At 33.8% G+C, this 15,533-nt stretch overlaps 1 protein-coding gene across 1 annotated transcript in view; it reads right to left on the reverse strand.

The window, feature by feature from the left end:
• Positions 1 to 15,533, reverse strand: part of Pgap1 (post-GPI attachment to proteins inositol deacylase 1) — a 68,947-nt gene that overhangs the window by 23,066 nt on the left and 30,348 nt on the right. Inside the window, exons 9-13 of the mRNA XM_026408852.2 lie at positions 15,298 to 15,353; positions 12,929 to 13,012; positions 8,591 to 8,637; positions 8,168 to 8,219; positions 4,245 to 4,322 (exon numbers count right to left, since the gene is read on the reverse strand). Of these exons, the coding sequence (XP_026264637.1) occupies positions 4,245 to 4,322; positions 8,168 to 8,219; positions 8,591 to 8,637; positions 12,929 to 13,012; positions 15,298 to 15,353 (317 nt within the window). The remainder of the gene's footprint in view (positions 1 to 4,244; positions 4,323 to 8,167; positions 8,220 to 8,590; positions 8,638 to 12,928; positions 13,013 to 15,297; positions 15,354 to 15,533) is intronic.

The raw sequence follows: 15,533 nt of genomic DNA on the forward strand, positions 1-15,533 counted from the left end.
TGGTAAAAGCTCAAGTTCAGCTAGGCATGGAGGTGCAGGCCTGTGATCCTAGAACTGGGGAGGCTGTGGTGGATCAACTGAGGTCAGGAGATTGTGACCAGCCTGGTTAATGACACTCCAGCTCAAAAAAATAAAATCAAACAATGCAAGATCATTAAAACAATCCTCACAATTCAATCAAATTATTTTGATCACAGGAACTGAAGAAAAAATTAACACCTGTGGGATCAGACAACTAAACCTTGGATGGTTGAAGCAATGTCTTTTGTTTGCCTCTTCAGTAGATTTGGTCATTCTTGAAAGTGAAAAGCAGATGAGGGAAACTGCTATTAAACTATAGAACATATGTGGGGAAAAAAGGGAAAGCTTGTTAAGGTCCTTTGTTTTTAATTTCTTATAAGGTAAAGAACAATGACATTTTCACTACAGAAAACGGTTGTTAAAAGACTACAGAAGTCATTTATTGAACAGGATTATATTCATTATGTTTTTTCAAAGTGCTTTTGGTGAGTCATTACCCAAGACAAGGAAATAGTTTTTATATGCAATTTCTTTCTGTTTTTAAATGTTTTTAGTTGTTGATAGACCTTTATTTATTTATTTATTTATTTATATGTGGTGCTGAGAATCAAACCCAGTACCTCACACATGCTAGGCAAGTGCACTACTGCTGAGCCACAGCTCCAGCCCCCTTTATATGCAATTTCAATCACTTTGACAGACCTTAAAAGAGCATGCTATAGGGATACTGCTACATCGATGTTCATAGCAGCACAATTCACAATAGCTAGACTGTGGAACCAACCTAGATGCCCTTCAATAGATGACTGGATAAAAACAAATGTGGCATTTATACACAATGGAGTATTACTCTGCACTAAAAATGACAAAATCATGGAATTTTCAGGGAAATGGATGGCATTAGAGCAGATTATGCTAAGTGAAGCTAGTCAATCCCTAATAAACAAATGCCAAATGTCTTCTTTGATATAAGGAGAGCAACTAAGAACAGAGCAGGAAGAGCATGAGAAGAAGATTAACATTAAACAGGGATGAGAGGTGGGAGGGAAAGGGAGAGAGAAGGGAAATTGCATGGAAATGGAAGGAGACTCTCATTGTTATACAAAATTACATATAAGAGGAAATGAGGGGAAAGGGAAAAAAACAAGGGAGAGAAATGAATTACAGTAGATGGGGTAGAGAGAGAAGATGGGAGGGGAAGGGAGGGGATGGAAGGGGATAGTAGAGGATAGGAAAGGCAACAGAACACAACAGACACTAGTATGGCAATATGTAAAAAAGTGGATGTGTAACCGATGTGTTTCTGCAATCTATATAGGGGGTAAAAATGGGAGTTCATAACCCACTTGAATCGAATGTATGAAATATGATATGTCAAGAGCTATGTAATGTTTTGAACAACTAATAATAAAAATTAAAAAAAAACCCATAAGTTTTATTATTGCTTTAAAATTTTTGCTATACCTTGATGTTGCCTAATGGAATAAATCCTTATCCAAGAAAGAGAATTAAAAGGTCTCTAAACATCTCTCTAATAGGATTAATTATTTTGTTTTCTGTCATTAAAAATGCAGATAATTGCATATTTATATTTTCAAAAAACATTAAGAAATGCATCAACTTAAAACTTTTTCACCCTGCTCATTTGAACATGTGTCATCTTCTGAAGATAATGCTTATAGATATGTAAACATTATGAAAGAGATAAGTTATCATCTTAGTGAGACAAGGTAGTGCAACAATAGATTTAGCAGTGTCACTTTCCAAAGAGCACTAAGACATATTACAAATTTATTAGGCTGCAAAGACTGTACATTTGCAGAAAGACTAATAAATTTCTTGTCATAATTGGGGAGGACCTTTCAAAGTTTGGGAAAGATGCTAGATTCATTCAAAACCAACTTACCTGATAGAAAACCCCCTAAAGAGAGCTTTTAGTATTGAAGATGTTGAATTACCTCTCATTTGAGCTAAGCAAAACAAAACAATGAATCCATTATAAGGTACCTGTGAGACTCAGTCTTTGAATTGACTCCCAACTATATCCCCCTTTTCATTTCCCTATTTCTTTTAAATTTCCTTATTATTTTATCTATAATATCATTAATTTTCTCATTCAAGAAATATTTTTTAGGGACCTCTATGAGGTAGTCATTAAAAGTTGAGAATACAAAGTAGAATAAAACTTATCTGGTTGTTACCCTCAAAGTTTACAATATGGTAATGGCAATAAGGACATGAAAATTATAATTTAATGTTATAAATTATTCAAAGAAGTTATAAACAGAGTATGAGGGAAGTAAGTAAAACATTATTGAAGGAGTCTGGAAAAGGAAGAGGGAACCCTTAGGTTGGATCTTGAAGGATAAGTCTGCTGGGTTAAATGGGCAAAGAGGAGAGCAGGGAGCTCTCTTACCTTCTTTCCTCCCCACTAATTGTCTCAAAATCAACATCCTTTTATTTACACTCACTTCCCTAGTACAGCTCATATAACTTCTTTCTTTTTTTAATATTTTATTTTTTAGTTGTAGTTGGACATAATACCTTTATTTTATTTATTTTATTTTTATGTGGTACTGAGGATCAAATCCAGGGCCTCGCACATGCTAGGCGAGCGCTTTAACGCTGAGCCACAACTCCAGACCACATTCTTTCATTTTCAAAAAGTATTTTTTTAGTTGTAGATGGACACAATAACTTTATTTATTTGTTTGTAGGTTTGTTTTTCTGTTTGTTTAGTGGTGCTGAGGATTAAACCCAGTGCCTTACATGTGCCAGGCAAGCGCTCTACCACAGAGCCACACAACCCCAGCCTCAAATAACTTCTTAAGATGTGCCTAGTCTTCTTATTTCTGATCCATCCTCTGCCATAAATAGATTAATCTTCCAAAATGAATTATCTCTGATAACATTACTACTGTGGTAAAAAGGCTTAGAGCTTCCTACTGACTTCTGAATTCCAAAGTCCTGAATTCCAAACAAAGCCTCTACAATACCACCAAGAACTACTTTTCCAGAGTTTTCTCCCATTGTTACTCTACCCCTGGTGGCCATCCTTTTAAAATTATATATTCATTCACTGTATCCCAAATACATATCATGCTTTCACATTTCTGTGCTTTTTGTTTTCACTATTCCTATGCCATTACAATTTTTCACAATGATGAGTTTCTGGAATATGGCTAGTACAACTAAGGAACTAAATTTTAAATTGTATTTAATTTTAACTAGTTTATGTTTAAATAGCCACATATGCTAGTGATTTTTTTTTTTAATTGACAACATAGGACTAGAATGTTCACTCGACCTATAAAAATTCTAACTATCCTTTTAGGACATTTTAAATATCACTCCAATAGAAAGCCATTTTTTTTTTCTTTACTGGGGATTGAAAACAGGGGCATTTTACCACTGAGCTAAAACTCCAGTCCTATTTATTCATATTATTATTTTGAGACAGAGTCTCACTAAGTTGCTTAGGGTCTTGCTAAGTTGCTGAAGCTGGCTTGGAAACTGCAATCCTCCTGCCTCAGTTGCTGGGATTAGAGGTATGTACCACCATTCTTGACTTAAAGTCACTATTGATTCTTTCAACCAGATCTCTCTTCCTTTTATGCTTTTCATGTACTTGCTATATTCTAATTTGTATTATATATACTTGTATATTTCTTTTTTCTCACTGCTCCCCTACCTAGGAGGGTGACAAATGAGTGTCATTTGTGTATTTCCTATGATTCTTGTTAGTCTTTTGTTTTGGTACCAGGGATTGAGCCCGGGGTGCTTAACCACTGAGCCACATCCCCAGCCCTTTTTCTATGTTATATTTAGAGACAGGGTCTCGATGAGTTGCTTGAGACCTTGCCAAGTGGCTGAGGCTGGCTTTGAACTCACCATCCTCCTGCCTCAGCCTCCTGAGATGCAGGGATTACAGGTATGCATCATCGCACCCAGCCCTTATTAGTCTTGAATATGAGGGTATCTAATAAACTACAGATTTTGAAAGACTGATAGATAAATGGGAACTAGTTCTCACTTGGAACAAAGGGACTTGAATTTATTCTGCTTAGTTCAAGTTGGAGCAGATCATCCTAATAAATTAACAGTCTGAAGTGAAGCATCATTGTTTTAGATACCCCTATAATAAGAATTCATCAAAAAATAAATTGAAAATTCAGCATGGATAGCCCCAAACATTCTGATAACAACCTTGATCCACTTGTTACCTTACTTCCATGAATAGATGGTACATAAACAACAAGATGAGACAAAGATGGATAGTCTTGAAGTCTTAACGTCAGAGACTGAAAAAAAGATAAAAAATCTGCTTTTATTTCTTAGATAGACAAAGATTAGAATATGCTAAAAGAAAGATAAATTACAAACACTTGTTTCTCAATTAGTTATTTAAAAAAAACATTTCATAGAGTGTGTGCTTAGCATATGTGAGAGATCCCTGGATTCAATTCCCAGCCCCGGCCCCACGCACACACTTCAAATTTATGTTCCATACTTCATAATATGCCCATGTTTACATTTTCAGGTAAATAATTAAATTTACAGAAAATCAGATTCCTAATAATTATGTTAAATATGAACTTCTCAAAATATTCCTTGACATATCCCTTCACGTAAAACAAATGGCACTTAAAAAACATTACTTTATAATGCACTATATACACTGTATTTTATATCATTATTTTCAGCATTGGTATATTTTTTTGTAATCTGGCTATTTGTTACAGATGGCAATACAGCATTATTTCCATGTTTTGGTAGTACATGACGAAGAACATTGAGTAGTTGATGAATGGATGACAGGTATGATGGAAAACTTTTATAATTTTAATCTCAAATGATTCTGAGTTTAAGTAGTAAAGAGGTGCAGATAAATGGTATAGATAAACATCATGCCCTGAGATATATTTAAAAAATAATACACACACAATATGGCTAATAATGTATCCCACTGAAGGAAATAATTATTTCTCAAAGGAAAGATTCTATCATCCATTTTTGAGGAATAAATAAGTGGGAGATTGATCTATTTAATAAAATAAAAGCCTCCCAATAAAGTTTTTTTAATTTTATTTATTCTAATTTGTTATGTATATGACAGCAGAATGCAATTCAATTCATATTATACAAATAGAGCACAATTTTTCATGTCTCTGGTTGCACACAAAGTAGAGCCACACCATTCATATTTTCATACATGTACTTAGGTATTGATGTCTGTCTCATTCCACCATCTTTCCTAGCCCCATCCTCCACTTCCTTCCCCTCCCTCCCCTTTGCCCTATCTAAAGTTCATCTATTCCTTCTACACTGCACCCACATCCCCATTATGAATCAGCATCCTTATCGCAGAGAAAACATTCTGCATTTAGTTTTTCTGGGATCAGCTTACTTCGCTTAGCATAATATTCTCCAACTCCATACATTTACCTGCAAATGCCATGATTTTATTCTCTTTTAATGCTGAATAATATTCCATTGTGTGTATGAACCACATTTTCGTTATCCATTCATCTACTGAAGGTTGGTTCCACAATTTAGCATGGTGAGAGATAATGGCTTAATTTCACTTTGTTACATATGGATTTCCAGTTTTCCTAGCACCTTTGTTGAAGAGGCAATCCCACATATATTTTTGATGCCTTTGTCTAATATAAGATCACTGTAATTATGTGTGTCTGTCTCTCTGTTCTCGGTTTTGTACCATTGGACTACAAGTCTATTTTGTTGCCAATACCATGCTGCTTTTGTTACTATTGCTCTGTAGTATAGTTTAAGGTCTGGTAATAATGATGCCACCTGCTTCACTGTTCTTGCTAAGGATTGCTTTAGCTATGCTGGGTCTCTTATTTTTCCCAGTAAAGTTTTTCTCCTGGAAATAGATGTAGGATGTATTAAGAAATTCCTATAGAGGTTAAATTTTTTCCACCCATTTTCAGAAACATTAATGTGGCCAAGTAGGACAGAGGTGCTGAAGCTAAAAAATTGTCAGTGAGTTGAATGGCCCTCTAACAACCTGACAAAAAGCCTAACTTAGCAGTCTCTGGCCATACCCATGTGTTATAATTAAAGGACCACATAAATCAGTTACATCCCACCAGACAAATGGTAGATAATTAATTAGGAAGTACCTGAATATTTTTGTGTAGCTATTTACTCTAATAGCTTCTATGTATTTATTTCAAACAATGGCAAAGTTTTGAATCTTGAAGTGCTTCACTGAAGGATTCCATCTACTTTTTCACAGTTTAGTCAGTGGAGATGCCTAAAACTGATACAATTCTCATCTGACATTACCTTTTTAAATATAATATTAACATGAATAAAACCTATGAAGTTTTCACTCTGATCACTCCTTTAACCTTATGGCAAAATAATTTTTTGCTACTTACAAACAGTTAACTCACATTATATTAAATATTGATTTTCATTAAAAGTTTATATCTAATAATTATAACCTTTTTGAGAATGCCTACGATTGTAGAGTATTATTATTATTAATAATAATAATATTATTATTATTTTATTTTTTGGGGCTGGGGATCAAACCTAGGGCCTTGTGAATGCAAGGCAAGCACTCTACCAACTGAGTGATATCTCCAGCCCAACTGTAGAATATTATAATCTTTGTTTTCTAACTTCTCTTTTCTAGCATTCTCTACAAAAAGCAAGCTGCTGAAATAGCTTATTCGCCTGATGTTCACCCAGTTGTTTTTTAAATTCAGAACAAATGACACAGGGGCCTAGCTTTTGATGAACACATTGTTCAATCTTTGGAAATCTAAAAAAACAGTATTAGCATTTTATAATTTTAAACTACAGGAGCAAAGTACATTTTATAAAGTTTTTATTTGTTTGTTCCTAACTCTTACATTATAATATGGATAGAATATCTAAATTGGAATTCAAGGAAACATTTAATAAACCTTATGAATAATGATCATTAAATATATCCTAATACTTTTGTTTGTTCTGAGCCTTCCTGGAAGATTAGGCTTGAACCAGTGAGTGATCTTAAAAATGTACATGAGTCAAATTACTTCCTTACAATCTGTAGGGAAATTAAATAATAGAAATATAAGTAATATCCATCTCATGAATGAACATGCACAAAGTAAAGACTGAACAAGGTGACAAAAAAATTGCAACCATTCAAGTGTAAATGATTTGCAATTATGTTTTCTGCCATCATTCCTCTCTGTTAAAGTTTCTCTCTTCAGTATAAACTACATAGACAAATAAGTATAAACATTCATAAGCAAAAGTAACTTAATTGTTATTAATTAGAAGATAACTGGGACCAACCAGATTGATTTCATTTCTAAGCCTATGAGTCTAGCACTCATTAGGAAAATATGTTTTACTTTTAAAGTACAGATTTATTTGAAGACTTTACTATCTATTCTAGCATAATATTATCAGTTATAATAAATACAAGTTGGAAATAACATTCTCATCAAATTTTAGGATTATTTTGCTTTTTCATTAATACATTTTGAGAATATACAAATAAACCTTTAAAAATACACTTGCTAACCTATCAATATACTTAAGGAAATCACTAACAGTCATTAAGTAAATCTCTGCTGTGATTTATTATCCTGGAGAATTCTAGACAAAGGTAAATTATCCAAGTGGGTAATCACAATGTTAAAAGGAAGTTATCTGGTAAATTATTTCAAGTTTCTTTGGAATGCCCACTTCCCTACTACAGGTACTTCCTCCCAAAATGAAATGCTGAGTATAACACATTAATCAGTTTGTAGTTTAAGACAGACCATTTAAATAAACTCTCATATTTAATATTAAAAATCTATCTAGCTCTTTTGGCATGATGCTCTAACATACAGAGACTTGGAATACTGTTTTAACTTCTAAGTTTCTTTTCTTTTTTGAAGGGTTAGGCACTGAACCCAAGGCCTCATGTATGCTCCAATTAGCTGCACCCCAGCCTTTAATATTAATTGCATGTTGTTTCCCATCACATAGACTTCTAAAGAAAATATTTCTAAAATGTAGTTAGCAATTTCATGTTTACTTAATAACTAAATTAATAAAAGTATATTTTAAAATGTCTATAGGCTCAAGTATCTTTTCACCTGAATATTAAAACTGTAAAGCTATAATTTACCTTAATTGTTGGCAGAAGTTCAGCTTTCCATGATAAATCAACTCCTTGCCGGCTTTGAAATAAATACAAAAATATAATTAAAGAACAACTATATTAAAGTTTTATAAATTAAATTTCAGAGGAAAAGAATACCATCTACAAACCTAAGAGTTATAACTGAAGTCTAATAAGTCTTTTCCACTAAACTCTGTCCACATAGTTCCCCTGGCAACAAAAACACTTTTTCCTAACAATGACTTTCAATGTGTACAAAAACTACTAGTATAGTCACAGCTCTTACTTTTCATTTAAAAATCAATACTATGATTTAATACAGAATGAAAATGAGTATAAGAATATATAAAGCTATTCCAAAAGTGTGACTTCTGAATGTTGCTTATGTTGACAAAAATGCACAATGAAGGGCATAGGTTCAAGACTTACCACATAGAAGTGCTGTTTATGCAGCCAAATATCCAACTGTTTGTATCCTGTTAATTAATAATGCAAAGCAAAACATATTAAATATTATACTAAATGATTATATAAAACAAGCATCTTCAACACTTTCCTATTATATAAGTAGGGGCAAAGGAAACAAAGTAGCTATGATTCTCACAAGTCACACAGGTCAAAGACAGGCAAAGATGTCTAATGTAAAACTGGAAAGGTAGGTTAAGTAGTTAACCTAGAGAGTGACCTAATAGGATCTCAGCATATCACCTATGCATTTTTAATTGTTGAACCAAAATTTTCAAAGAATTCACTAATGTCCATGCTTTAGATAGTTATGCAGTAAGCAACTTACATTTTTAAAAAAATAGAAATATGAATTAGATATAGACTCTTATAAAAACATAAATCCTGGGCTAGGGATATAGCTCAGTTGGTAGAGTGCTTGCCTAGCATGTACAAGTCCCTGGGTTCAATCCCCAGCAACACACACACACACACACACACACACACACACACACACACACACATCTACTCAAATAATTAACAATTAAAAATAACTTTTATTTAAAAATATAACAATTACTGCATTATTAGGACTTTTACTTTATTATTTTAGCTCCCATTTGATTATTAGCAGATAACTTCTACACAATTAGGAAGATGTATAGACTGAGGCACAATTCCAAGGGCTTCACCAGCATGGGACTAGAATGTTTTAACAACATTCTGTACTCAACTTTACCCACTTAAAAGTGGTATGACCCAACATCTTCTAACTTTTAAGGAAGTCAGAGCAATGAAAATTCAACAACTAAAATCCTACCAGAATGTAGGGAGTAGCATTGTTATCTATATAATTCATTCTTAGTTATTACAGATAAAACCATGAAGAAATCCACCTGTTCATTCAGGAGCACTTTACCACTGAACTATATACCCAGTTCTTTTTATTATTTTGAGGCAAGGTCTTGCTAAATTGTTGAAGCTGCCCTCAAATTTGTGATCCTCCTCCTTAGCTTCTCAAGTAGCTGGGATTACAGGCAAGCACCACCATGCCCAGCAACAAATTATGTTAGGCCCTCAGGGAAAATAATGAGTTTGGCAGACACAGACTCTGCCCTCACAGAGCTTAAATAGAATGTTAAGCCATTTCTGAAGAATATAGAAAACAGGAAACAAAAACATTGTGATACTTCTCTGTTCTCTACTGCAGGCAAAATCTTTGTGTGACTCCTATATTAATTACCTGTGGTTCCCCCAAAGATAATATGTCATTATAAAGCAATACAACATAATAGGCATAGCTCAGATGAAGAAAATCTAACAGTGTCTAAAGATCCAACACACTTTTTTTCCCTCCAGGGGTAGGTGTACCAGGGATTGAACTCAGGGGTGCTTAACCACTGAGCCACATTCCCAGCCCTTTTTATTTTTCATTTACAAACAAGGTCTCACTAAGTTACTTATTAGGTCCTCACTAAGTTGCTGAGGATGGTTTTGAACTTGCAATCCTCCTGCCTCATCCTCCCAAGCTGCTGGCATTACAGGTGTGCACCACTGCGACTGGCCCTAACCCACTCTGTAATGGGTTTTTGTAGCTCCTAACAAAGCCTATTCTCAAAGGTAAACTTCATTATAAAAAGTGATAATATTCCATACAACCTACTTCAGTGTATAGAAAAGTCTGGACCATTCATCATAAGATTGAATAGATAATATACTATTCAAGTCCCCACTAATATATACCATGTTGATATAATCTCTATGTCAAAGAACAATTTCAAATCATCTAGAAAACTTTCCTAACTCAACTAACTACAAGAACTGTAATGAAAGCCTTAGAAGTTACTCAGGAATTACTAATTCCTAAATAGGAAAGAAAATACTACTATTCAAAAATGTTATTCTCAGATTCTGTCTGCAGTAAAAATAAAATAATAATGTCTTCAATGGCTGCTAAAATCATTAGATGTGATAAAATAGGGATATAGTTCTACTTATAAAACATTCTTACCACAAAAAAATTAATTTGAATCTAATCAAGATTCTAAATCTAACTACTAGTTTACAGAAAACAATAGGACATAAAGGGAAAAGGTAAGAGGGTTATTAGAAAGGAGACTTAAGATCCAGGAACCTAAGACAATGTATACACTTCAATTTTTTATTCAAATAATTTAAAATTTAAATGAGCTAGCCAGCCACGGTGGCACATGCCTGTAATCCCAGGAGCTTGGAAGGCAAACTAGTGAGAACATAAACAATTCAGTGAGGACGTAAGCAACGTAGGAAGATCCTGTCTCAAAAATCAAAACAAAACAAAAACATGTGAGCTGAGGAAAACTGAATAATGAATATCAGATGATATTAATGAATCAGTACTAATTTGGTTAAATAAAATAATGACATTATAGTAATATGTAAAATCCTTATCTGATAGAAAAACATATTCAAGTATCTGTGGATAAAATGATAAGGTGCCTGGGACTTAAAACAAAAAAAGAAAAACACTTGAGCCCGAAAATAGGTGGGAAGGAGCCAGGCGTGGCAGTACACATCTGTAATCCCAGCAGCTCAGGAGGCTAGCGAGTTCAAAGCCAGCCTCAGCAAAAAGCGAGGTGCTAAGCAACTCAGTAAGATCCTGTCTCTAAATAAAATACAAAATAGGGCTGGGGATGTGGTTCAGTGGTTCAGTGCCCCTGGGTTCAATCCCTGGTACTCCTTACAAAAAACATGGAGGGAATAAATGACATAAGAATGACAGAATGTTGGGGCTGGGGTTGTGGCTCAGTGGTAAAGTGCTTGGTTTGATTCTCAGCACTGCACATAAATAAAAAAAATAAAGGTCCATTGACAACTAAAAAATATTAAAAATAAAAAAAAAGAATAACAGAATGTTGATAACTGTTAAAGCTGTGTGCCGGTTACAAACTAAGTCATTATTATTATTTTGGCTCTACTTTTAAATATGCTTGAAAACTTCTACAATAAAAATTGAGAAGTTTTTCTTTTAATTCACCACATGACTGTATAGTACTTAATTTACAGACATTAAATATGATTAAGGGCCCCTACAATTAGCCAAATGGATAATTTGTACTTTGAGGAGCATTCTTCTCAATATAACAGGCTTACTCCCTCCCTTTCTTCCTTTTGTGTTATGAGGAACTCAACCCAAGGGTGCTTTATCATTGAGCTATATCACCAGTTCTTTTTATTTTGAGACACAGTCTTCCTAAATTACAGAAGCTGGCCTTGATCTTGAGATCCTTCTGTCTCAGCCTCCTAAGGTATTGGAATTACAGGCATGTGTCACTGCACCTGGATGACTTTCTAATTTAAAATACAGTATTAAATTGAGTGTAAATATTTTAAGCCATCACTCTCAGGACCAGATTCTCCGAAGATAAACTCACCATTCAGATTTAGATTGAGAGATGCTACGGTCTGAAAGAGTTGCAAAAATTTGGCTATTATATTAACTTGCAGTATTCTTTACAATGGCTGCTAGGCAAGTGCTCCACCACTGAGCTACAATCCAGTTCTCATTCCAATTTTAGTATGTGTGTTGTTGAAGCATCTAACATTTTTTAAAACAATGCTTAGCATAGTTCATTAAAAAGAAACACAAAATCATTGTTTTGATATAATTTAAGCCTTGATTGCATTATACAGTTTACTGTTAACTATTAGTATAAAAAGTATAGTATGTTTTAGTATGATAGTTAATGGAAAACTAGGATTTACTTTATAAAATTCTTATGAAATAGCCTTACTTAATTAACTATGTTCTTTAAAATATGAATAGAAGGAAGGGGGGATGGGATTAAGAAAGATAGCAGAATGAATCAAACATAACTTTCCTATGTTTATATATGAATACACGACCAATGTAGCTCCACATCATGTACAACCACAAAAAATGGAAAGTTACACTCTATGCATGTATGTGTCAAAATACATTCTAACTAATGTATATAAAAAAATTTTAAAAAATAAATTCAAGAAGTGGAAAGTGCAAAAAAATATGAATATAAATTTTAGAATAAAAGAGGCTTTGAATTTAATTCATTTATCTTGAACACAGTGTCTTTGTAAGTCTGAAAGACAGGAAGTCCTAAACTAGATCCAAAGGTACACGTTACCAGTATATTATCTTACAGAAAAATTCTGATTAATACTTTTCAATGAAAATACTATTCTAAACAGATACATTTCAGCTAATTAGATCTAATAACAATTCACAGCTAAACCTATTAGATACTAATTGAATCTAAAAAATGAACAAGTGTTTCAAATTAACATATAATGTACCAATTATCTTACCAGCATGGTGCTCTGACAGTAGACATGAGTGTAGATTTTTCTATGATTTGCAAGAGGAAATGTAAAATATATCTTATCAGATTCCTAAAAAGAGAAGCAAAATAATATAGCTATTAGAGGATAATTTTATCATTAAAAACTTAAGATAAATCATATGTATAATTTTCTCATTCTATTATTCTTGGTGTTGTTAAGAACCAATATTCTAGAAGTGAGTGGAAGAAAATAAGAAGGCAAGATAAAGATTAGGTATAAACTCAGTGGCCCTGAATTTTTGTCCTGGAAGTATCATTATGAATACCTATTACTTGTGAATTTTGGGCCTCTAAATTATAACAAATAAATTTCTTAGTTCTGGCTTCAGAAATGGTCTAGAAATACCAATCCAGTAACCAGGAATCTCTAATATTAGATTATGGCTTTGAGATACCATTTCCCAAAATACAAATAGTTCCTTAAATAAATAGCTGATTCAAGTTCTGGTGCAGGAGATGTAAAAAAAAATAAGCTGAAATGTCTTGTCCTACTGGACAGTGAGGAAACTATTAAAGACAAAGAGCTATACCAAAAAGACTATGGAGCCAAACCTTGAAATGGCTTGCACTGGTCAAATAAAACAATTTTACTATCAAAGGATTGAACCACAAATACATTTAAGTTCATGATTTCTTAATAACACTGGGGAAGAACTTCTAATGATCACCGGAAGAGGTCAATAATGAGCTAATTACTATTCTGATAACCAGTAAATATAAAAGGAAGAACCAAAGATCAATGAAATTATCATTCTCCTTGTTATGGTTTGGATGTGAGGCATTCCTGAAAAGCTCATGTGTGAGACAATTTAAGAAGATTTACAGGAAACATGACTGGGTTTAAGACTCTTACCCAATCAGTAAATTAATCCCCCAATGGGATTAACTCAGTGGTACCTGAAGGTGGGTGGGGTATGGCTGGAGGAGGTGGGTCATTGGGGGTGTGGCTATGGGGTATATATTTTGCCTCTGGCAAGTGAAATTTCAATATCTCTCTCTCCTCCCTCTCTCTCTCTCTCTCTCTCTCTCTCTCTCTCTCTCTCTCTCTCTCTGCTTCCTGATCATCAAGTGAGCCACCTCCCTCTGCCCCACTCTTCTGTCATGATTTCTGCCTCACTGGAGCCCTGAGGAATGGAGCTGGCCTTTTATAGACTGAGATTTCTGAAGCCATGAGCCCCCAAATTTCCTTTCCTTCTCTAAAATTGTTCTTATCAGGTCTTTTAGTCACAGAAGTGAAAAAGCTGACTAAAATACTCCTTTATTATTTGTTCCACTTTTGACAATTTAGTAGATGAGGGGAATTTTTTAATATAGTAATCCAGTTAATAAATGAAGAATGAACAATAAAATTAGAATATAATCATTTCTGCATCCTCCTAAATAAATTAATGACTCCAGACCTTCCTTATTAATAACTACTAATATCACAAAGAGAGATAGTTTAGCAAAAGTAAAAAACAAAAAGTAAGCTGGGCATGGTAGCATAGGCTATGGTGGGAGACTGAGGCAGGAGCATCCCAAGTTCAAGGCCAGCTGCAGCAACTTAGTGAGAACTTCTCTAAATAAATAAATAAATAAATAAAAAGGACTGGGGATGCAGCTCAGTGGTAAAGTGCCCATGGGTTCAATCCTGGGTTCAATGAAAAAAAAAAAAAGGCAGAAAAACCTGAATCTTTCACACACCTAGACCCAATTACAAAATCACAGGTTAAGAGGGAACGGAACATACTGAATGACCACAGGAATACAATCAGCAAAATCAACTATGAAACTCAATCACAAAAATGACCAACTTTAGCAGGGTAGGGTGGCAGACACCTGTAATCCTAGCAGTTTGAGAGGCTGAGACAGAATGAGAGAGTCCAAAGCCAGCCTCAGCAAAAGTGAGGTGCTGAGCAACTCAGTGAGACCCTGTCTCCAAGTAAAATACAAAATAGGGCTGGGGATGTGGCTCAGTGGATGAGGGTCCCTAAGTATAATCCTTGGTACCTCCCCTCCAAAAATGACCAACTTTTGTCAACAAATAAATTTCAAGAAAAAAATAAAGGTGCAGGAAGTATTAAAGAAAAACAAAAGACATAAGAAGCAATAACAATATGTAGGCCTTATTTGGAGCCAGATTCAAACTAACAAATGGAAAAAGAAAAAAAAAAGATAAATTTAAGATAAAAATGAAAAATTGAACACTGACCAAATATTTATTATTAAGGAATTATTATTAAATTGTGGGGAAACAGTATGTCAGTATGTGTTTATCATTTTGTAAAGCATCTTTAACTTTTAGAGATAAATGCTAAAATATTCCTGAAAAACATCCATTAATGACATACTTACATTATAAGCCACATAGGTCCATCTGGACACTTTTACTGGAACCCACATGGATGTCCCTTAAAGAGAAGGAAATTAATTTACTTGCCTTTTTATATAAAATATTTTTTTGAGTCCTGGTAAAATAATCATAACAAAAAAATGTTTTCCTGAACATTGGCTATTTTAAAAAATAAAATCGAAAAACATGTTCTCATTATGCTTACCACCAACTAGCATGTAAAGTATTATAAATCTAC

This window comes from Urocitellus parryii, chromosome 1 (assembly GCF_045843805.1).
Source record: "Urocitellus parryii isolate mUroPar1 chromosome 1, mUroPar1.hap1, whole genome shotgun sequence".
Taxonomy (NCBI): domain Eukaryota; kingdom Metazoa; phylum Chordata; class Mammalia; order Rodentia; family Sciuridae; genus Urocitellus; species Urocitellus parryii.